Source organism: Rhinichthys klamathensis, unplaced genomic scaffold (assembly GCF_029890125.1).
Source record: "Rhinichthys klamathensis goyatoka isolate OS25496 unplaced genomic scaffold, OSU_Roscu_1.1 h1tg000040l_1, whole genome shotgun sequence".
NCBI lineage: Eukaryota > Metazoa > Chordata > Actinopteri > Cypriniformes > Leuciscidae > Rhinichthys > Rhinichthys klamathensis.
The window spans coordinates 15408994-15432664 of NW_026606587.1; the positions used below are offsets into that span (position 1 = coordinate 15408994).

Here is a 23671-nt window from a genome sequence, read left to right on the forward strand (position 1 = left end):
TACATGGATTCAAGGTTTTCTAAACAAAACTTATCAAAAGATGGAGCAAATCCCTTTCGCGAGTTGGGGAGCGCAATGTTCCATGACACATAGCATTACATTCGTATTAGAGATGCGCGGATGGGCTATTGTCATTTCATCCGCAACGGAACCGCAGCACAAAACGCATCATCTGTCCGCCATCCATCCGCACCAACGTTTTTTGATCAATTTTCGTTTAAAGCGGTGTTTAAAGCGGTTTACCGCTATACCGCGGGAATATCTTGCTTTTCAACCGCGGTTAGAAAAAATCCATACCGCCCCAGCCCTACTTGCACGTGCACGACTTCACGCCTCACGTAATCACGTTGTGTCTGACGTAGGGCGAAAAACGTCAAAATCATCCGACATCGTTTTTTTACAATTTATTTGTTTTTTGTAAAGGGCGTTTGTCTTAGTCGTTGCACGTTCACTTTTCTAAACACTGGGTCTGTACTTACGCCTACGTCACGCTTGACCTTTCAACGTGATTACGTAATGTGTGTCGCATCACAGCGAGTGCAAGACGATCGTTTGTGGTTATAAAGTATATAAATGCTTATTTTATATTATAAGGGTCCTCTTCATGCATACGGGTGTGTGTTGAGCCAGAACCGTAGGAACAATACGAGACTGTTGTTTGAGACGCTTCTGTCCATTATGGAAATCATGACCTATTGATCATTCGCACAATTCATTCCAGACACCACGAAAAGAGCAGCTGACATGATGTTTCTCAAATCGACAATTGCTTCTATTTTTGCATACATTTTTAATTACAAATGATTTCATAAGCTCTGGTTGTTTGTGAAGGGAATCTGTTAGTGTGTGTTGGTCACATCACGGCTCTCCACACACTATAGCAACAAAACTGTTACATATGCGTATCAGTCGACGTATATTTTTACCCCTAATTCTCTTTAAATCAATCTTAGTAAATCAAAGTCTGAGAAATGTCCTTCGTTAGAAATGGCATATGCGTTTAACAGCAACTTCCACATGAAATTGAGGGTAACGCTTCCTTTTACAGTCCTGTTACCCATGTACTTACTATGTACTTATTATAGTAATTATAATTACTGGGTAATAACTAGGTACTAACCCTGAACCTACCCCTAACCTGTGTACTTACCTTATATTAGCCAGTACTTTATAGGTAAGTACACTGTAAGTACTGTAAAAGTGGACAGAAATATTTTACTGTTGCATAACAGTTTTATTTTCCATATAGTAGTAATTTATTAATTATAAAGACATCAATAATAAAAAATAATTATGATATTGAATATTGTACACTGTAATATACTATTAAGATGGATTGTTTATTAAAAGGTGTAATATTCATATATTGAAAACTTCTACTATGTGCAGTATTTGCTTATAAAGCGATAAATGTTATTATCATTATGTGATTGAAGGTGTTTTTGTTTTACATTCTCACTGTAACTGACATGAACAAAACAGACAATTAAATCGTTAACCGCAAGACGACACTGAGCCAGAACTTCATATTGCTTTATAGACAGACTTCTCCCATCTCAACAGCCACATTCTTGAGTCATGTTCATGTCAGTACAGGTTACTCTGCGAGTCCCGTAATCAAAGCTCAGAGCAAACGAGCTTCTGCTGTGACTGAATAATCTCCAACTCTGGCCCTTGAGATCCACTTTCTTGCAGAGTTTACCAGCATTGATTAAACTCACCAACTGCGCATTACAAGGAACATGCACTACATAATCAGATTACTTTTTTGATGTAACAAGAAAAGCATTTCTTTATAAATGTACACATTAAAGGGATAGTTCACCCAAAAATGAAAATTAGCCCATGATTTACTCACCCTGAAGCCGTCCTAGGTGTGAATGAAAGTCATATACACCTAGGATGGCTTCAGGGTGAGTAAATCATGGGCTAATTTTCATTTTTGGGTGAACTATCCCTTTAATAGTTGTTACCTTTTTAAAAAGTAATGTGTCTTTGCATCTGCAACTCATCTTTGATCACCAAAATTACATATTTAAGCGTTTTTTCCTTAAAATATTATTTATGCCTTAAAATATCTTGAATGTAACTCGACACCCTTGCCTCGTTTAGGTTCTGTGAATTTGCAAATGAGCCCCGCCTCCACTCACTCACTCAGCTCAGAGATCCACTGGTTGACGATCACACGTTGATCTGATTGGTTACAAGGTCGTTTGTGACGTCAGAAACACCAGCGATTTCAAACCGTGTTTTTGAGACTGTCTTTGGTTCACTGCAGTTTTAAGGAGGAAATACTCAGCAATGCTGTCGACTTATGAACTTACACATGGTTTGTCTTAAAGCGTATTAATAACACCACATAGACACATAAACAACATTAAAAGCTGGATTTACACCACAGGGGAAGTTTAAAAAAAAATTAACTACTGAATTACTGTTCTCTCTTTTCCAAAATGTTGTGACTTTGACATGCGCACTCATTCGTGTAAGTGAACAGACAAAAATACCAAAGTAACAAACATTACTTTCAATAAAATGAGTTGTACAGTAGATGTATGACATGCATTTCTCTAGGGCTCAGGAAAGTGCTCAGAATATAATAATATTCTACATGTTTAAAAAAATAATAATAATAAAGGTGAACATTTTATAAGCTATATTGTTGAATGCATTACCAGGGCTCCAGACAACAACAAAAAACAAAAACAATTAAGGAATCAAGGTCTGGAAAAAGTAACGTGCAACATTACTTACCATAAAAAGTAACCAAGTAATCGAATTTAGGGAGTAATGCAATATTGTAATGCTTTACTTTTAAAAGTAACTTTCCTCAACACTAGCTATTATAAAACTCATGTAATATTCATCCCATTACAAATAATCAGCAAATCAGGGAAATTCTTCTTATGCTGCGTTCACACCAAATGCAAATAGAGTGTCAAATTCGCGTGTATTTGGATGCTTGAACATTTTGAATCCATTCACGCGTCCAAAGCGAAATTGACGCGCGTAAAAAGCAAGCGTTTGAAGCGAAATTGACGCGCGAATGAGGCGAATTCTCGTCTTGTGGGAGGGGCAAGTGCTAGACACAACACTGTCCAGACACGAACTATGTTCTTATGCACTAAAGTATGCTGGTTGTCTTTACATTAGAATAATAATGTTTCGTATAATCTAGATTACATACGGAAAATTAGCATTCAATACAAAATGAATGTCTCATATTGAAATCAAGTTTTTATGTGATAAAATATTTGCTTTGTTGTGCATTAGAACCACACCAGGCATTGTCATATTACAAAATTATTTATTGAGGCTAAACATATAAAATAACATTATAAACTGAAAAGTGGGCCTGTCCCCGTTTATCACGTCACTTCACCACGTGACAGCAGCAAGCAGGCTCCTGATTGGTTAACGCGGCGCGAATTGACGGCAAAGTTCAAATTTTTCAACTTCCTGAACCGTGTGTGTGTGTGTTTCAGGTTGAGCGTGAGAAGGTGACGCTGCTGTCTACACTGCAGGAGTCTCAGAAGCATCTGGAACAGGCCCGTGGAGCGCTCTCTGAGCAACACGAGAAGGTCAGCCGGCTCTCGGAGAACATCAGTGCCATGCGCAAGCTCCAGGCCAGCAAAGAGCGCCAGTCCGCCCTGGACAACGAGAAGGAGCGCGACAGCCACGAGGACAGCGAGTACTACGAGGTGGACATCAACGGCCCCGAGATCCTGGAGTGCAAGTACAAGGTATAGTTCAGATTTGGAAGTACATTTGGTCATTTAGCAGACGTCTCTGTCTAAAGCGAACACTAAGTGCACTATAAGTGGTAGGGCTGGGAATCGGCGAAATATGTGACGATTCGATAGTATTGCGATATTTGGGCCACGATTCAATATTATTGCAATTCTTAACATATAAGTATTGCAATTCATGTCCCCCATATTATTCAAAGGCATTACAAAAAATGAGGAAAGTAAGACTCACTTCAAATGTCACATTAACTGAAGTGCAACAACATGAGCTTTCAGGACACAGGACCTTATTACAGGACATATTCTCTGAACGGGAGACCTCTCACATGAATGCTGAGCTCCCAGCACATAACTTACAATTATTTAAATACAATAGAGTAACATAAACCTGAGAATAATCAAATTAAATTACAAAAGTTATTCAGTCAAGAACTTGTGAATTTTCTCTTTGTCTTTTGTTGTTAGATTAGTGTTATTATAGAGACGGCAGCAGGAATATTAGTGCTGTCACTTTAAGAGCACAATACAGCTCTGAAAACGATTAAATGTTTTAAAATCACTTTTTCTGTGAGCGCTTTGGATGTGTGTACAGCACAGAAAACAGCGTGCAAGTTGCCTCGCGCTTAAAGTCATACTGAAATGCTCACAAAGGAATCTATAAGAGGAATAAAGTGGTTAACTTAACTAACTTAAAATGTGATTTGTTTGAAACCACAGGTCGCAGTGTCCGAGGCAAGTCAACTGAAGGAGGAGCTGAAAGCGTTAAAGGCGGAGCATTCCAACTGTCAATCACAGTACGAGGAGGAGCAGGCGCAGCTGGAGAGCCGGGTCTCGTCTCTGAGCGCGCAGGTGTCGTCTCTAGAGCGCTCGAGCCGGCTCGACCGCGAGCATCTGGAGCGCGTGGAGAAGGAGCTTCGGCAGGCCAGTGAAGTGGCGGGCGAATCCCAGGGCAGCCTGAACATCGCACAGGACGAGCTCGCCACCTTCAGCGAGGAGCTGGCCAACCTGTACCATCACGTCTGCATGTGCAACAACGAGACGCCCAACCGCATCATGCTCGACTTCTACCGCGAAGGTACACTTTCAGACCAGGTATTAATCGGGATATATCGGATAAGTGGCACGAGGAGAGTAATACGCTATGTGAAATGACAGACTTTTAATCACTGTTAAAGCTAGATGTGATCCAGTGGCGTTCACCAGAGGTCGTGTGAGCTTATGTAGCTCCGCCCCTTCTCAGCGCTGCGCTCGTCGTCTTCTGTCTTCCGGTCTGTATTTTCACAGCGATCTTGCGTGTTTCTGAATGAACGGCTCGTTTTAAAATCTTCCCGGTCGACTGACATTTGTTAAGACATCTGCTTTAAACATTACAATCCTCATGATAACTTTCGTTAACTTTACATTAAGTAGATTTACTTTAAAAGCTGATTACTCCAGGACAGCGATGCCATAGAGATATACAGAGCGACCGCAAAAACGGAAGTTCAAAGACAATATTTTAAAGATGGCGGCGCCCTCGTTTCTCTGGCGCATACGGTCTATAGGTCACGCACGTTTGGCTCTTTTGCTTAAAGGTCCCGTTCTACATGTTTTTCTGAAGCTTTGATTGTGTTTACAGTGTGCAATATAACATGTTCATGTTTCGCATGTAAAAAAAAAACAGTATTTTTCACACAATTGACTTATCTGTATACCGCTGTTTTCACTTTCCAAAAAACGGCCCGATGACTTCCTCGTTCTATGAAGTCCCTCCTTCAGAAACACGTAGCGAGTTCTGATTGTGCCAGCGGTTCCTGTGCTGTGATTGGACAGCAGCTTAGCGCACGTTGCCCGGAAACGTCACGCCTCTTACCATAAATTGGAGATGCATGCGCAGCTGAAGTACTTCTTCTCCGTGGAAGCGCAACAAGACCACGCCCCCTTTTTTGTGTATTCCTGTGGGCGGAAATTAGTCAAAAAACTGTTCTAGTGACGTCATTAAAAAGGAAGTAGAGGGATGTAGTCCAAACCAGCCGTTCACTGTATGCTTTGAAAGGAGACTTCTGTTAAATAAAATATCTCGCTAGGCATTGAACTTTGAGCTTTATAATTTTACAGGTATTATTTATGCTCTAACAGCAACATTACACACTAATTAAAGTTTGAAAAGTGGAATCGCGAACCTTTAAAGGTGGAGAGCCAACTCTATGCATGTTTCTAAGACTCCCTCTCTGTTAAACACATTTTATTGGACTGTCCTGGGTTTAATACAAGCAGAATGCTCTTTTATGAAGTTATTTCACTTTAGTAAGATTATGCATGAAAAGGTTTTGGATTTTTTTTTTTGTACAAAAAGAAAAAATTGTACAAGGTGACTTGTTGTGTTTGCTTGCTTGGTTTTATTGTGTTTATATGATATTTGTATTTTTGTAATTTAATTTTTGCCATGAAAATAGCCTTAGATGCTGACATGGCTTTAAATAAATCTATCTATCTATCTATCTATCTATCTATCTATCTATCTATCTATCTATCTATCTATCTATCTATCTATCTATCTATCTATCTATCTATCTATCTATCTATCTATCTATCTATCTCTCTCCTCTATCTCTCTCTCTCTCTCTCTCTCTCTCTCTCTCTCGCTCTCTCTCTCTATCTTTCTCTCTATCTCTCTCCTTTCTATCTCTCTCTCTCTCCTCTATCTCTCTCTCTCTCTCTCTCCTCTATCTCTCTCTCCCTCTCCTCTCTATCTCTCTCTCGCTCTCTCTCTCTATCTTTCTCTCTATCTCTCTCCTTTCTATCTCTCTCCTCTCTCTTTCTCTCCTCTCTCTCTCTCTCTCTCAGGTAAAGCCGGGGTAAATGGCGCTCAGACTACAGGTTGGTGCAGTCCTGATGGTCGTGGACGCCGATCTCCAATCCTGCTGACCCGCGGACTCTTTCCCAGCGCCGAATCCAGCGATGGAGCGTCGTCTCCAGTGGCTGATCCCCGTAAGGAGCCCATGAACATCTATAACCTGGTGGCCATCATCCGGGACCAGATCCGACACCTGCAGCTCGCCGTGGACCGCACCACTGAGCTCTCCCGCCAGCGCATGGCTTCTCTGGAACTGGGTCTCGGGGCCGACCGCGAGCAGGAGGCCAGCGTGGAGGAGATCCTCAAACTCAAATCTCTCCTCAGCACTAAGAGAGAGCAGATTGCCACACTGAGAACCGTCCTAAAGGCCAACAAACAGGTTAGTGTTTCCCCCTCGGCATTGCATCAGTGGGTCGTAGCCTGTTTGTTGTCAAGCGGGACACTTGGCATGCTTTATTGCCCCAAATATTTAAATAATCATCCTAAATTAGGTGTCATTCGAAAGCTTAAAGGAGTAGTTCACTTCAGAATGAAAATCTCCTGATAGTTTACTCTCCTCCACGTCATGCAAGATGTTCATGTCTTTCTTTCTTCAGTGGAAAAGAAATGAAGGTTTATGAGGAACACACTCCAGGATGTTTCTCCATATAGTGACTTCAATGGGGTCCAACGGGTCGAAGGTCCAGATGTGAGTTTCAGTGCAGCTTCAGAGTCTCGACACGATCCAGCCGAGGAATAAGAGTCTCATCTAGACAAACCAGCCGACATTTATAACAAAATACACATTTATATACTTTTATACCACAAACGCTCGTCTTGCACTCGCTGTGATGCGCCACACATTACGTAATCAGGGTGAAAGGTCAAGCGTGACGTAGGCGTAAGTACAGACCTAGTGTTTAGAAAGTGAACGTGCAACGACTAAGACAAACAGCATTTACAAAAAAATAAAAGATAAAACAACGATGGTCGATTTTGAAGTTGGATGAGAAAATGAGATGTAGTTTTTCGCCCTACACCACAATTATAAACCGGAACACGCGTGATCTTTCAACGTGATTACGTAGTGTGTGTCGCATCACAGCTAGTGCAAGGCGAGTGTTTCTGGTTATAAAGTATATAAATGTTTATTTTGTTATAAATGTCCGCTGGTTTGTCTAGATGAGACTCTTATTCCTCGGCTGGATCGTGTCGAGACTCTGAAGCTGCACTGAAACTCACATCTGGACCTTCGACCCGTTGGACCCCATTGAAGTCACTATATGGAGAAACATCCTGGAGTGTGTTCCTCAAAAACCTTCATTTCTTTTCCACTGAAGAAAGAAAGACATGAACATCTTGGATGACGTGGGAGAGTAAACTATCAGGACATTTTAATTCTGAAGTGAACTACTCCTTAGTCTCAAATGAACGGCTATCAACCAGGACCAGTAATGACATACTTTCAACAAACTGAAAGATTATGAAGTTTTATGGCAGAAGCACAGCAAATCTTCCGTGTTGTTTGCTACTGTTGTGTTTATTAATAGCATTGACACACTTTTCACGATTGGATTCAGTTTCGATTGCCTGTGTGTGTGTTTTTCAGACCGCTGAGGTTGCGCTGGCCAACCTGAAGAGCAAATATGAGAATGAAAAGGCCATGGTGACCGAAACCATGATGAAGCTTCGCAACGAGCTCAAAGCCCTTAAAGAGGATGCGGCCACTTTCTCCTCGCTCAGGGCCATGTTTGCCACTCGGTATGACACACACACACCACAAAACGTTTATACACGCACACACATTAGCAAAATAGTCTTTGGTTTTATGACACTCTCCTGTATCTCCTCTGTCCTCAGACAGTATTATCAGTTATTATCAACAGAACAACACCAGGATCTTGTTTTGGTTCTATAAAAAAATATAATCACAGAAACTAATAACAGTCATGATATTTTTATTGTATTTTACGAATAAGAGCAGTTACCAATAATACTGCCTATTTTGTCCCAGTGACATACATGTTATCAGTGAAGCGCTGAGTTTGAGTTTGGATGCAGAAATAGATCGATTAACAACAGTAAAAAAAAAAAGGGAAAAATTGAAATATTATGACAGTGTAACTGATTTCTTTTTTCATATTGATCATCTCTCAAAGAGTGTAAGAACATACAGAATATACTTAATTCTACTCTACGTTTGTAGATCATAGACCAAAGATAAAACCATCTCTTCCATTGTTAATCATTATGAGAAACTTCAGCATAAACACAAACTATAAATACTAAAAAGTATAAAACTGCCATAGTTCGCTAACAAAAATGACACAACATCCCCTTACTCCCGCCACAGTTTTATAATGAACACATGCAGTTACACACCCGTTTACATTCACTCACGACAAAACCGACTGTGTTCATGTGCATACTCATCAAGACTGCCATTTTGTGCATACATGTGTGTGTATTTGACCATTTAAGCCCAATTTGGTAGATACTCGTGATCTGTTTGTGAGGTGTGTGTGCTTGAGTGCACCGTCTCTAGGAGAGCGCACGGGTGCTGAGTGGTTTAAACACTGGCGAGACTTAAAAAGAAATGCAAATTGTCAACTGGTCCGCTCGCTTATAGTGCTGATGTGAAGCCATTTGTGCATTTTGAGAGGGAGAGAGCGAGAGCGCACGGTGATTCACTCACACAGTTTGTGAAATTACATCTCATGGAAAGTTTTCAAATTACTAGTTATTTAAAGGTGCTCTAAGCGATGTCACGTGTTTTTTAGGCTGAAACATTTTTTGTCACATACAGCAAACATCTCACTCTCCGCCAGCTGCTGTCCCCTGAACACACTGTAAAACACACGGTCTCTGTAGACAGCCCAGGCTCCACAAACAGCAACAAAACAAACTGGGCCAATCCGCTCCTAGCCTGGCTAACATCTGACCTCATTGACATTGAGACGTGGTCTGGGAACCACATGTTCATTTTCTCGTATTTGAGGCGTGGTTTACGAATGCCCAGAGACGTTTATTGGGTGCTACGAATGTCTATCAAATGCGCCTGTACGTAGCTCATAGCCAATCGTTTCAATTATACCAGATGATGTATGTAGAGCAATTAGAAATTAGACGAGGAGGAAGACGATGGGTCAGAGATTTATTTGCGTTCTAAACTACTTAGAACAAGATCTACGGCTGCATGGAAAGGTAACTTCGCGTCTGCTGCCATGTCTGATCCATAGGTATAAACAAACTGCTTCGGTGTGTGGCATAGACGTCGTCGTCGTCTTGCTGCTCCCTTCCCGTTCTGTGATTGGTCCCCTCGCTGAGGCGAAAATCTGGTCCATGCTATCCAGACTGCCTAGCAGCGTGAACACAATCGCGCTGTGCAAAGGCAGTATGGGGAAACCCAGGCTAACCTGCTCCACGAAACATAAACGACCAGAAGGGTTTGGGGTTTGGGGGGTTAGTGCGTGTGCACATGATGAAGGGGGAGTGGAGGAGAGAGGAGCATGAAGAGGGAAGTTCGCTAGAGGAGAGATGTCCAAGACGACGACTAACGTTAGAATTATATTCTCTTGAATTTTGATATGGGCGACACACGACCAAAGAGACGACGCTCCGATGAACAAATCGCAAAGAAGAGGGAGGAGAAGGAACGCGCAAAGTCCTGAATTTACATCGGAAAAGCCTCCATTTTGTTTGACAATACTTCGAACGTCAACAAGAAGTGACGTCACCCAACATCGCTTAGAGCACCTTTAATAAAGAGATATGAATTGTATATCATGTGTCTTTGTGCGTCGATCAGCCTTTATAGAGATCAGCCGATTAAACTTCCCAAAGCGATTATCGACTGTTAGCGGTCGATTATTCTGAGCACCGCTAATGTGTGAGTCTGTAATCACAGCGGAGTGATGTTTACAGAAGAGCCCAAGCTCTTCTATTCTCACCGTTGGCGTGAATATTCCCTGTAAACAGTGACCCTGAATAAAGGCTGATGTTCACTACGACACTTTTGACCAATTTGCCAAAAGTCACAAAAATACAATCCATTTCCTGTCAAATATTAAATATGGCTATTCAAATATTAAATATTGTTACCCTGATGAGGTCTATTCCAGCCTTAAAAAATGGTAGAGCCCGTAACACTGGAAAGCCTTATCGTAATTGTAATGCATCGAAGGTTAATGTCAAAATAAATGAAAGATATTCAAGCGTTTGTAAGTAAAGGAGGTTTTCTCTGTACGAAAAACAAACTGGCTGGTAATTTTCCATGTAGAACAGATGGACGACTCCTGTGTTAGTTGGCCGTTTTTGACCAGATAAAAGCCCTATTTGCACTGGGTTAGTATTATCTGGGGACATCATGTGATTTAGACAAATTTCAAATTACAGACATGGCCGATTCAGCGGGATTAAGATCTCAGACAACCTGCGCAATTACTACAAATGACTAGAGGTCACCAGGTAATACTGATCCACTGCGAATAGGGCTTAAGATATTTTATCCCGATAGCTTGAGAGAAACAGACTGTCAGTGATGGGAAACAGTAAATCACAGATTCGTGTCAGAGTAAATCTCTCAGAGCCGTGACGCCGTGTGCAGAATCATAAACGCCATCACTGGCTTCTGTGCGTAACTCCGGCACGGGTGCTGACATCATGAGGGATCTGTGTTTTTCCTCTCATTTATTTCCTGAACGCTTTCTGTCTAGATATTCTATATTGATAATGTGCTGCTGTCTAGTAGCTTAGATTTATTTCACAAAAAAAAGGATTTGAAAATAATGGCAGGACAAAAAAATACTACCATATACAGTCAAACCAAAATTTATTCAGACTCCTTCAACATTTCTCACATGATCAGTTTATTCGCTATAATTTAGAAAAAGGTGATAAATATGAGCAGAACTCAGTTGATATTTGACTGGTTTTGTCCGTCCTTCTGTTAGACTCTCACACATGAATTATGTTGAACATCTGTCAGCTGTTAATTTTAAAGGATTAGTTCACTTTTAAAAAAACTTTTGCTGATAATTTACTCACCCCCATGTCATCCAAGATGTCCAGGTCTTTCTTTCTTCAGTCGAAAAGAAATTACGTTTTTTGATGAAAACATTCCAGGATTTTTCTCCATATAATGGACTTAAATGGGAACCATACGGTCCAAGGTCCAAAATACAGTTAATAACAGTTTCAGATGCAGCTTAAAATGTCTTTAAACGACACCAGACGATGAATAAGGGTCTTATCATGCGAAACGATCGCTCATTTAAAAAATAAATAACAACGTTTAAGTTTTATAAGCTCACATGCCCGCCTTGCTTTGTTCTGTGTGACTCTCCTGTTCGAACTCGTTCATCAAAATGAACAAATCTTTTTCCGAGTCAATTCGTTCATTTCGGTCGTTAAATGAATCAAATGACTCGAAAAAAGATTTGTTCATTTTTGGTCCCAAATGTTTATAAATGTCACTGGTAGTCACTGTATGAAGAATATTTGGGTATAATATGTCAGAGTTTACTTTATTTTGCTCTCCTCACTTACATAAATGAACTATAGTGTCCTGCACACACTAGTAAAAAAGAAAAATGATATCTGGTGTCTGAATAAGGTTTGGTTTGACTGTACATATATTTTATAATTTCAAATAGTTTGTACATTTTCTATACATCACAACGTTTCCTATTAATTACCTAGACTCTGGGAACCCTCTGACGAATATATATATATATACTTCTCATTCTTTCTGTTCCCACTGACACTTCAGAGTGAACAAAACTGTTTCTGTTCCCGTTCACACATGCTATTAATGAACAAACTCGGATGAAACCCTCCTCTCACAGCATTCAGTGTGAAGATTTCCCATCAGCATCTGAAGCCTCCACGGCGCTCGGCTTTTGTGTCGCCCCATCGGTGGGTATTAATATGCTAATAAGGTCGTCAGGCGGGGGGGCGAACTCTCGTTCCCACAGTCTCCAACATCTCTAGAGCTGTGCGCTCAGATCGCCAACAACAAACAAGAAAATGTGGGAACACTTTACAATAAGGTCCATTAGTTAACATGAACTAGACTTCTTCAGCATTCATTAATCTTAGTTAATATTAATCACAACATTTACTAATACGTTATTAAAATCAAAGGTTGTATTTGTTTACATTAGTTAATGCACTGTGAACTAACAATGACCAGCTGGATTTTTATTAACTAACATTAGCAAAGATTAATAAATACTGTAACAAATGTATTGCTCATGTTAGTTAGTACATTAACTAATGAACCTTACTGTAAGTGTTGCCGAAATTGTGTTTTGCATAAGAAAATAGCACTTATTTTAGGATGTTTTTGTGATCTTCATTCCTGTGTTGCTGTAAAGCAGTGAATGCGTGTCAAGACATATTTCTCAACGACACCTTCACACACACACACACACACACACACACACACACACTCGTGCAGACGCAGATGGTTCACACGTGACCCCTGGCCTCTTTTCCCGGGAAAATCCTGACCCCTGCGTTTAGAGCGATGGTTCCCAGGGGCCGATCGCTAATGAAGCTGCACTGATTTCTATTGTGAGGCGTCGTGTCTTTATGTGCCTGAAACCTCAATCTCACCCTCTGTTAATCTCAGGCATACACACACACACACACACACACACACACACACACACACACACTGTCTAGACCTCTTTTTCTTTTTTTAACCCTCATTAGGCAACATTTTTCAATGCATATGTTACTATTTCTAAACTCAGTTCTTCACACCAACCGTCAGCTTCAACAGCAGAACATTTTACATCCAAAACACACTAAAACTACCAAAACTATAATATATACATTTTTCCATTACACTAGCAAAGGTTTCACCCAATAAACAGATTTTATCACTCAGAAAACCACCACCAACAGGCAGCATTATAACATAATGATATAAGAATGACATGTTTATAACTCACTGCAGTAAATGCTACATGATCCATGTTTACATCACAGCACAACATTACTCTCAAGTTTCCACTTTGGTATGGATGTTAATGAAGTTGAAAGACTAACACTTGTGTAGGTGTTCATCTAATTGTTGTGATATGATTTCTGTCTGGTATTACTGTAGAAATGTAGCAAATTGCTTGCGGCTTCAGTTTTGTTTTATGTTTAGTCGGTCACAGGGCTGGACTGGCCAGGAGAGAGATGAGTGAGTGTAGAGAACTGTGGTAAGCAGAACTGGGGTACTTTAAGAACACTTAGGCTATGTAGGAACCCACTACCCAGTTTCCCATTATTTCCACATCTGCATATTTGCCGATTACGCATTTTATTAGAATTATAATGAGACGAGTTTGTAAACCATGTTTTTCGCCAAAATAAAAGCTTGATGCCGTTTCCGTCAAAATAAAAGATCATGTGCTTATCTCTTTCAAGTATAGAAATTAGTAGTAAACTAATTATGAAGTTGCTTTTATTTTTCAGTGCATTTGTTTTACAACATATCGCTATTAGTGCCATGGGATTAATATTATAACTATTATTATGTAGTAGTGTAATGTAGACAGACACTATATCACAACTAAATGAGTTTTGAGTTTTTCTTTGTTCAATTTGCACACTGAATATGGGTTGGAGCTCTTTATTTTGAACTCTCAAAGTGCACCAGATTTATGAATTTAACATTAAAAAGCACAAAATTTTCTTACGGGGGAGAATGTCCCCGAACCCCCCTAGAGGGACAGAGGTGCACTCACCACAGATTTCACTAAATCCTGTGGGAAAAACGCGTATTGCTATCCCAATGCAGCTTCATCACTGTGGAGTATAGCTCAACTAGTTATTTCATCTGTCAACTCTTACTCACTCCTATTCACTTGTGGCATTAGTGGTTTTAATAGGAGTTAGTATACATATTCAAGGGCGTGCAAAGTTCGGTTGTGCTTATGATTATATGTAGTGGGCCAGTCTGTGCCAAAATGCCCAGGCCGATTTGTTGTCCCAGTCCAGCCCTGGTCGGTCAGCATGAAATGGAAGTTGCGCTAGTCTTTTCTTCTCTATTGTGTCGTGAGTGAAACGCTTCCCGAAGAAGAACACATGTGGGCGGGGCTTGATTGTGTCTGTGTGGAATTGATTGGATGGTTGTGGTTTGCTATTGGCTGATCTCATGTGAGTGACAGGGTATAGCCCCGCCCACGTCATCAGAGAAGAGATGCTGCAAGAGGAACTTATTCTGATTCAACATAAATAATTTATGAATAATGAAAATAAATAAATAAGGATTGTCCATTTTGATTTCATGGTGACTTTAAGTTGAACAGTTTTGAAAAGAGTGTCAACATGTGCAAAATGTTGGTAAATAGACGGAAACCATTAACACCATTAAAAATCTGAGTGAGAAATGAATTAATGCCATTTGAAAGATGTCGTCATGAATGCCAAAGCGATGATAAATGCTCCACAGTGTAGCTCACACAGACTGCTGTTGTGTTCACGGTGGGAAGAGACTTGAAAAAGTGACCAAAAGTGTTGAGAAATGAGTCCAAACCATATAATCATCACAGCTCATATCATCAGATCCTGTTTCAGATCGGACCTCCGGTTCTCACGTCTGCTCTTCTGAGAGGGGTTGGTGGATCACACCCATGGGAAATCCTCCATTATGTGTGTGTGTTCTGGTGACTGTAGGGCGGTAGCACATGTTTCTGAGTGATGATTGTGTTCTGTGGCGTTCACCGTGTGTAGACATGCTTTCAGGTGTGGTTAAACCTGCAGTTTAATGAAGGAGTGGCTCTTTAATCGCTTTAATCTCACGCTTATCCATCACTCATTAAGATTGAAAGCTGTTGAAATCACTTTTTTTGTTTATGGATGAAGAAAGAGAAATTGATCTTTAAACAAAATTGGCCTGGTGTTGTATTTTCTGTTGAGACACATTGACTGTTGCTGTGTTTAAAATAGCCAATTGCATTGAAGGGGAAACTCCACACATATATGGAAATGTGTCTCATTTTCTAATCCTCATGCCGTCCAACATGTATATGACTGACTTTATTTTTTTTTTTTATAAAAATAATTTCTCTGAGAGTCCATATAATGTAAGTGAATGGGACCCTCAAAGTTGACGCTTCAAAAACCACACAAAACAAACATGACAGTAATCCATACAGCCCCAGGTGAGGTGTGTGTGTGTGTGAGAACATAGTACTGTTTAACCTTTTAAAACTATCATTTCCAACTAACTGTCTTTGTATTGCACTTTTTATACTTGTAATGCAGCTCAAAGTGATTCACAAATCAACATAAAAATAAAAACACATTATCAATAAAATGCCAAAAAACATTATCAATTAAATAAAAATGTCTAACCCTCGCCTTTTAAAAATATAAATACTTGAATCCTGTTGAATAAAAGAGGCACATTGCTTCAGATTTAGCCAAAAGACCAGCACGATTTCAAACATATCTGGACAAACAATCAGTAATATAAAAATTGTAATGTCCGTTTCAATAGCAAATTAATTACATCTTTATAAGGAATTCCTCTCGATTTGAAATGTGAATGACCAGTCATTTTAAAGCTACACTGTGTGATTTTTACCCCCATCTAGCGGTGAAAAGGTATATGACCATCCATTGAATATTAGTTTCTGTTTCTCTCAATTCCGATTTCCTTTTAACTCCTACGGTGGCCTACAGCACATCATGATATAATTAGCCAAGCAACAATAAAACTTCCAATATACACAAATAGGCTTAATTAACGTTACCTGTCGAGAAGAAAGCAGGCAACGTCGGCATCCTTTTTAAAATCGTTGCTCGTCATGAGCTCTTTCCATCTTGGAAAGCCACTCCAATATTTACTTTTGTCTTGTTGATTTTCCTGTTGCGTTGCCGTCTTAATTCTCTTTTTCGCTTCCTTGGCGACTCTGATACGTATCCTCGAGAATAAGAGTGATCCTCCATCAGCAACAGACTTTCAAAAAGGCTTTCAGGTTTTTATATATCAGTCTCAAGCAATCCCCCTCTTCACATTCGACACGGTGCCATCGAGTGTTAAAACGCGAAAGGCGAAGCTTGAATTAACGGGTATGTCCCTCTTTGGCTAATGTACTTTCAAGATGGAGGGGCAACATGGCGACCGACATTAGAACCCCTTACCCGTATGTATTTTCAATGGCATATTATACACTCACGAGAATACTTTATTACTTAAACGAAGTAAATATACATTAATGAGCACATATATTTTTGAAAGAACTAAGTGTTTTTAGCTAAGAATAAACTAAAAAAGTTACACAGTGTAGCTTTAATGACACAGTTTTATATATATATATATATATATATATATATATATATATATATATATATATATATATATATATTTATTTTTAAATACAAGTACAATGTACTAGGCTTGCTGTGATAGTGTGTTGACTGTGGGCAAGATGATACCGGTGTTGCAGTTGAACCCTTTTGTTTATAGTAATAAAAATAATTTAGTTCAGTTAGAGAACCGACACTGCAGTTTAAAACTGAACGTGTCTTCTTAATAGAGCATGAGCTGAGCAAGAGTCGTAGCAGAAGCCCCTCCTCCTGAAAAGCACACTGTGCTCTGATTGGTCGGCTGGAGCAGTGTGTTGTGATTGGCCGAGCGCTTCGAATGTGTGTTTGGGAGATGTCCCGCCCCTTTCCATAACCACCAGTTTAACACACTACTAACTAACTCAACCAGGCCCCGCCCCTTTATTCTGCGTATGAATTATTATAATGAGGAATATTGTGACGTGTTCCCGGAAGAAACTCGAGACTACAATGGAGGCGTTTCAGGAGTTCAGAAACACTGACACTGATATAGAGAAGAATTGGAGCTTTCTCATCCTCAAACAGCAACATCACACACTAAACACAGATGGGGAAAGCATAGGTCCTCTTTAAATGAAATGTTAGCACATAGTATTTTAAGAGCCGAGATTTGATGCTGTGTGTGTGTGTTTGTCTCTCAGCTGTGACGAGTACGTGACTCAGTTGGATGAGATGCAGAGACAGCTAGCGGCGGCGGAGGACGAGAAGAAGACGCTGAACTCTCTCCTGCGTATGGCTATCCAGCAGAAGCTAGCGCTAACACAGCGGCTGGAGGACCTGGAGGTCGACCACGAGCATATCCGCCGCGGACGCGCTAAACCCGGCTACTCGCGCGCTAAATCCACCCCGTCTGACGTAAGTCTCCCCGCCGGGGCCCGCGCCGATGTGGGAGCGCCACTCGTGTTCTCCAGCGAGAAGTACAAGATCTACTGCGACTGAGGCCGCGGCTCATGTATAAAGCTCAACCCGCGCGCTCTTGCTTGCTCTGCGCTAACCCATACGATGTGTCCGTGTGTTTAGCGCTGCTAGCGTCCTCGTAGCCAGGTGCATGTTGTAGAGCTAGCTTAGGGGCAGAATAGTCTAAGTGTGTTTCAAACCGAATTGCACAGCGCGTTTCTAGATTAGACGTGCTAGGGAGAGCTAGCCATGTTGAATTGTGATATTAACGTCACAAGTCAATAGCTAGTATTTGCCCTTTTTCTTCTGTCCATCTCTCTCCTGCCTCTGAAATCAGCAGCCCGTCCAATCAGGTAACTCGTGTTTACATGCCTAACAAATGATATGCAAACCTCCTGTCTTGTTGACATGCAGGAAAACCCATTGAATTGTGCCATTTTTTTGCGAGAATTTAAACTAGCATCAACACGACGGGTTGGAGAGTGAGCGTGTTTAGCGATGTCACTCGTGAGGCAGGCGGGAACGACAAGCATACGTATAAATAAATCAGCCAATGGGTTTCTGGCTTGCTTTTTCGTAGATGTCAGTGGCTGCAGATCCATTTCTGAAAGCTTTAACATGTCGTAGACTTGGTTACGTTTACTTGACACGCGGCTTTACGCGGTGAAGTCGTGGAGAAGGGCTTGTCACATGCTCGTAGTGATGTCATAATGCAAGGCTGTTTGTGTTTAACATTGCAGATGAACATTAGCGAGGCCTTATCTGTCGTTTCTGACGCGACTCTTTTATTGGCAAACAAAATATTTCAGGCATGTACCCTAAATCGGTGACGAATATGGTTAATGCTTTTGATAATATGATCATATTCTCCTTCTTGTACTCTACCTTTGCATTGGGAATCTGTCAGTAGATTATGAATGAAATGAAACTCATCTCCATAGAGAAGGCATTCACTCTTTTGTGTTTGCGATGTGCGAGAGATGAAGCGGTAAAAACTGAAACTAAAGTTCATAATAATCTTCATAATCTACTTGATTTATGCATTGCGAATGGCTTCTTCGAGTCACTGTATTTAAAGGGCCAGCACACGTTTCAGGATCTTCAAATTGACAGCAGTGTTAAATAAATAAAACGTAAAACTCGTACGTTCTCAACGTGCCTCGCTAGATTATTGTTATTCATTTCTTTACGTTTATTTGAACCGTCACAGAAAAAAACGTGGCGCGTCTAACAAAAAAGTCGTTTATTATTATATTATTTATCATTGGATCAGTTTTTATCACCGTCACGTTTATTTCTATACAATACAGATTGTTTGAAAGCGGCTTCACAGTGATACACAGGACAATAATGATCAATGATGCACGCAATTAAAGAAGAATTCAAAATCACAGGAACACTTCACTTAAAGCCTTTATGTGTATTGCATTATAGGGCATTCATAATATATCTTATAATGCATTACATCTTTTCATAAGTAATTCTAAGCAAAGTTAAAATGCATTGTAATATTTGCAGATTCTGAAATTGGTTGTTTGTCATGTGTTTTAATGCATTATACTTTCTAAAGGTGTGAGTGTTATAACTGTGGTTATAGAGACCATATGATGCATTATAAGGCGCATAATTGCTGCATTAAAATAAAGGGACTTTGATTTTAAAATACTTTTATAATGCATTATATGTAAAGGCTTGAAGTAAAGCGTTACCAAAATCACCATTTAAATGATTTGATTGGTCTTCGGCTCGCCAAGAGTTAGTTTTATGTTTATTTTTGTGCCGTTTTACGCGGCGTTAGCATGAACTGCATGCTGGGCTTCGGTTGGTGAGGTGGAGGTTTTCAGTGCTTGTGAGAAACTCTGGCTTTCTGCTGATCTTCCACACTAACTTCAGTCTCAGTGACTAACAGCGGCTTCCCATCGAGCGGACGCAGACGTGCGCACGTTTAGCCGTAATGCTAACTGCTCTTACTTCTCTGTGTTTGATTTGCAGTAACGTTCAGCCTGGGAACGACACATTCCTCCACTGCCCACACATCCAGAGGCACGTTTCTCGGACTTGCGAGAGAAACACTGGATGGCATGTCTTTTATTTGTAGTCTTTGGATCCCTTTTTTAGTTGTAGACTCTGCAAACGAGTAAATTCAGGGTTGTGTTTACACACACACACGGAAGCCAGAGCTCACAAAGCCCTGAAAACTTTAATACTTTTGATTGGAGTCAAAAGAAAAGAAAATGAGCTGATGTTCTTTTCCTCAAAACATTCATCTGTGTTTTGAGATTTTGTAACCTCTGCTCTTTTAATATTGTTTGTTATGGTATAGTTTGAGGTGTTCTGGTTCACGAGTCGGTTACTCTAGTATCGGATTACTTTATATCTCTCTCAGTCTTTATGAAACGAGATTATTCCTGTGATTTACTGAAATGTTGCGCTTCTCACATTCGTTTCACTGCCATGTTTTAAACACAAGCACAGGCGGTCAGGTGCTGGGATTTGATCTATTTATTATTATTATTATTACGTATTATTATTTTCTCTTTATAGGAATGGTTTAAAGTGAACAAATAAAAGCATTACGCTGTGGCTTAATCTGATCGGAAGTAAAACCAGCAAATTGATGATAAACTGAATGGACTTTTGTGTAACGCCTCACAAAAAGCTTCAAATAAGAATGAACAATACAGCATTTATTAATCTAGGTTAATTTCTTTGTATGCATACATTTTTAAGTTAACATTAGGTTCTTGTATTATGAATAAACATGTGAACAACAGTATATCCAAATATTAACCTGGATAGGGATGCACTATATATCGGTATCAGCTGATATCGGTTAATTTTTAGTGTTATGGTTATCGGCCCGATGAGAAAATTTGTCCGATATATTAAAACCGATAAATAATGGATTATTTCCTTCAGCTGAGACGCTTCAGATGCGCACTGTTCAACATGATGGTTTTGAATTGCTTGAAATATGATTGAAATCACTTCAAAAAAGGAAAATACAGTAAAGTGATACAAGTCTGTCATATCGGCTACATAACATGATCATGAGAACATTATAATTGTGCGGATTTAATGGTGAGGCTTTTGTTTTTAGTAATCAGGCTCTCAAAAATTACACACAAATTTGGATTCAGATTTATCGGCCAATATATCGGTTATCGGCTTTCAAATATAAAGAGTTATTGGTTATCATGTCAGCCAATATATCGGTTATCGGTTTTCAAATATAAAGAGTTATTGGTTATCATGTCAGCCAAAATATCGGTTATTGGCTTTCAAATATAAAGAATTATCGGTTATTGGCCAATATATTAGTTATCGGCTTTCAAATATAAAGAGTTATCGGTAAATATATCGGTTATCGGCTTTCAAATATAAAGAATTATCGGTTATTGGTCGATATATCGGTTATCGGCTTTCAAATATAAAGAATTATCGGTTATTGGACGATATATCGGTTATCGGCTTTCAAATATAAAGAATTATCAGTTATCGTATCGGCCAATATATCGGTTATTGGCTTTCAAATATAAAGAATTATCGGTTATCGGCAAATATATGGGTTGTCGGCTTTCAAATATAAAAGAATTATAGGTTATCGGCCAATATATCGGTTATTGGCTTTCAAATATAAAGAATTATTGGTTATTGGCAAATATATCGGTTATCGGCTTTCAAATATAAAGAATTATCGGTTATCGGCAAATATATCGGTTATCGGCTTTCAAATATAAAGAGTTATCGGATATCGGTATTGGCCAATATGTTGATATCGGTGCATTCCTAAACCTGGATGAATTAAGTGTGTAAAATTGTTGATGACGTTAACGTACCTTATTGTTAAGTGTTACTGATTCTTCTTTTATTGATTTCAAGCACCTTCGCTCAAGCTTTACACGGATCACTGACCTTCTGCATTCTGTGCAAGAGCATTAAATTAATTCCAAATTGGAATGCTGTAATTCTCTCTTAACTCTATTGTGCCAAGTGTGGGTACAGCGTCTGATCAGAACCCGTGAGATCTCTACCTAACCCTCAGTTCGGTCCCCGTTTATGATCCTCATTCTGACCATTAGTGCCTTTTTTTGTTGTTTTTCACGAGAGAGTCCTAGCTTAGCGTTTAGTTTGTGTTTTATTTTCTCACTCCTCAAGGAAGAACAGCGGATGGCTTGTTTTAAACTCAGCAGCAATAAGACAAGAAGACATTCATTCTGTTTTCTAGGGTGTGTGGAGATATGAATATTAGAGAAATGAACCGATTGTGCTGAATTCGTCAGGTCAGTGATCTTAATCGCAAATTCAGGGGTTTTAGAAAAGGTTATTTTTCGTCAGATGGTTGAAGCCAGAATTATTGTTCTTTCGCCTCGATATGAGACTGGTGTTATTCTAGCTTTGTACGGTGAGGTAGGAGGTCATGTGATATTGATAGTATTGTTAACAATGGTGAGAAAGCTCGTCTCTCTTTCTATCCAATTGTTTATTATTATATTTTTGTTTCTTTGTTTTTTATTAAACATTTTTGACATGGTTATATGAGCATTACAATTTCAGGAAACAGAAAACACGCTGCATCAACAAGCAAACGGTGCCATGAAAGTCACATTGTGTTTGTTGAGGCGTAAAATTAATAAACACAGTCAGCGCGTGAAGAAGAACTAAATTAAGTGCAATTACAAGGACATTAAAGTTATGCGGTTAATAAGGTTTTCTGTTTGCTGGAAGTGATGGCATTGTGATATTAGCTGTGGAAGCTTATTATTGGAAACTCTTATTATTGTGTTCCAGTATTGATCTATAAGGATCTATAAGTTTGATAACTTTATATACAATAACACTCATTTGATATGTGGTCAGTACTGAACTTTATAATGTGCATTATGATGTCGGATGCATGTTTCTCTCGGCTATGAGACTTGTACACAGAACTGAAAACAAACGTACGACTCCAAACACTTGGAAAAAGACTCAAAGTATTTAGTTTTGAATTGGTCCGCGGCTCTTGAATAACCGAGTTAAAGTGTTGTTTTCTATTGTCTGTGTAGAGGTAGTCATGCTGGGAAAGTCAGTAAATGCAAATAAAAAGTCACTCAGAGTTTGTGTTTTGTGAGTTTGTTGTGTGTTTGTCACTGGACTGTTTATTCGCCGGTGTGGTTTAACCTTTACATGCATGAATGTTTCGCCAGGCATTATTACATATTAATTAAGTGCATCATCAGGGTATTTAAAGTGCACTATATCTGTTTGGGATTTTCAGTGTGAACACATGCACCACTCGTGCACTATTCTATGCCGTTTTGTAGTAAATAGTGCAAGTACACGAACTGGGACGCACCTAATGACTTTTTTAAACAAAATATATTTAAAAATAATTTGTATTAATATTAGACTTTTAAATACATTTCTTGAATTTTAATGATGCACTGAAATGATTTTGTTAAAGTCCCCCTGTAGTCAATAATTCTATCTTTTAAAACTCATTGATCACCAAAATGACACATTTAAATATTTTTTTCCTTGAAAAAAATATCTTCATGCCTTAAAATATCTTGAAAGTAACCCGACACCCCTGCCTCATTTAGTATGCGTGGTTCTATGAATATGCAAATGAGCCCCGCCTCCACTCACTCCCTCAGCTCAGAGATCCACTGGTTGACGATCACACGTTGATCTGATTGGTTACAAGGTCGTTTGTGACGTCAGAAACACCAGCGATTTCAAACCATGTTTTTGAGACTGTCTTTGGTTCACTGCAGTTTTAAGCAGAAAATACTCAGCAATGCTGTCGACTTATGAACTTACACATGGTTTGCCTTAAAGCATATTAAAAACACCACATAGACATATAAACAACATT

The 23671-nt window shown here is 39.5% G+C and overlaps 1 protein-coding gene and 1 long non-coding RNA gene across 3 annotated transcripts in view; both read left to right on the plus strand.

The window, feature by feature from the left end:
• Positions 1 to 19983, plus strand: part of zgc:171572 (protein bicaudal D homolog 2) — a 43282-nt gene extending 23299 nt beyond the window's left edge. Inside the window, exons 6-11 of one of the 2 annotated variants that reach the window (XM_056246936.1) lie at positions 3486 to 3743; positions 4467 to 4824; positions 6576 to 6964; positions 8174 to 8325; positions 17556 to 17769; positions 19804 to 19983. In XM_056246936.1, the coding sequence (XP_056102911.1) occupies positions 3486 to 3743; positions 4467 to 4824; positions 6576 to 6964; positions 8174 to 8325; positions 17556 to 17769; positions 19804 to 19806 (1374 nt within the window). In that variant the 3' untranslated portion in view covers positions 19807 to 19983. Of the gene's footprint in view, positions 1 to 3485; positions 3744 to 4466; positions 4825 to 6575; positions 6965 to 8173; positions 8326 to 17555; positions 18608 to 19803 lie in introns of those variants that run through there. The other variant, XM_056246935.1, reaches the window with a different exon arrangement.
• A 1185-nt stretch (positions 19984 to 21168) lies between these two features.
• On the plus strand, positions 21169 to 22909 carry LOC130082170 (uncharacterized). The gene is made up of 2 exons (XR_008806748.1): positions 21169 to 21360; positions 21412 to 22909. It is a non-coding gene; the product is annotated as an uncharacterized LOC130082170 (long non-coding RNA).
• Positions 22910 to 23671: the final 762 nt, after the last annotated feature.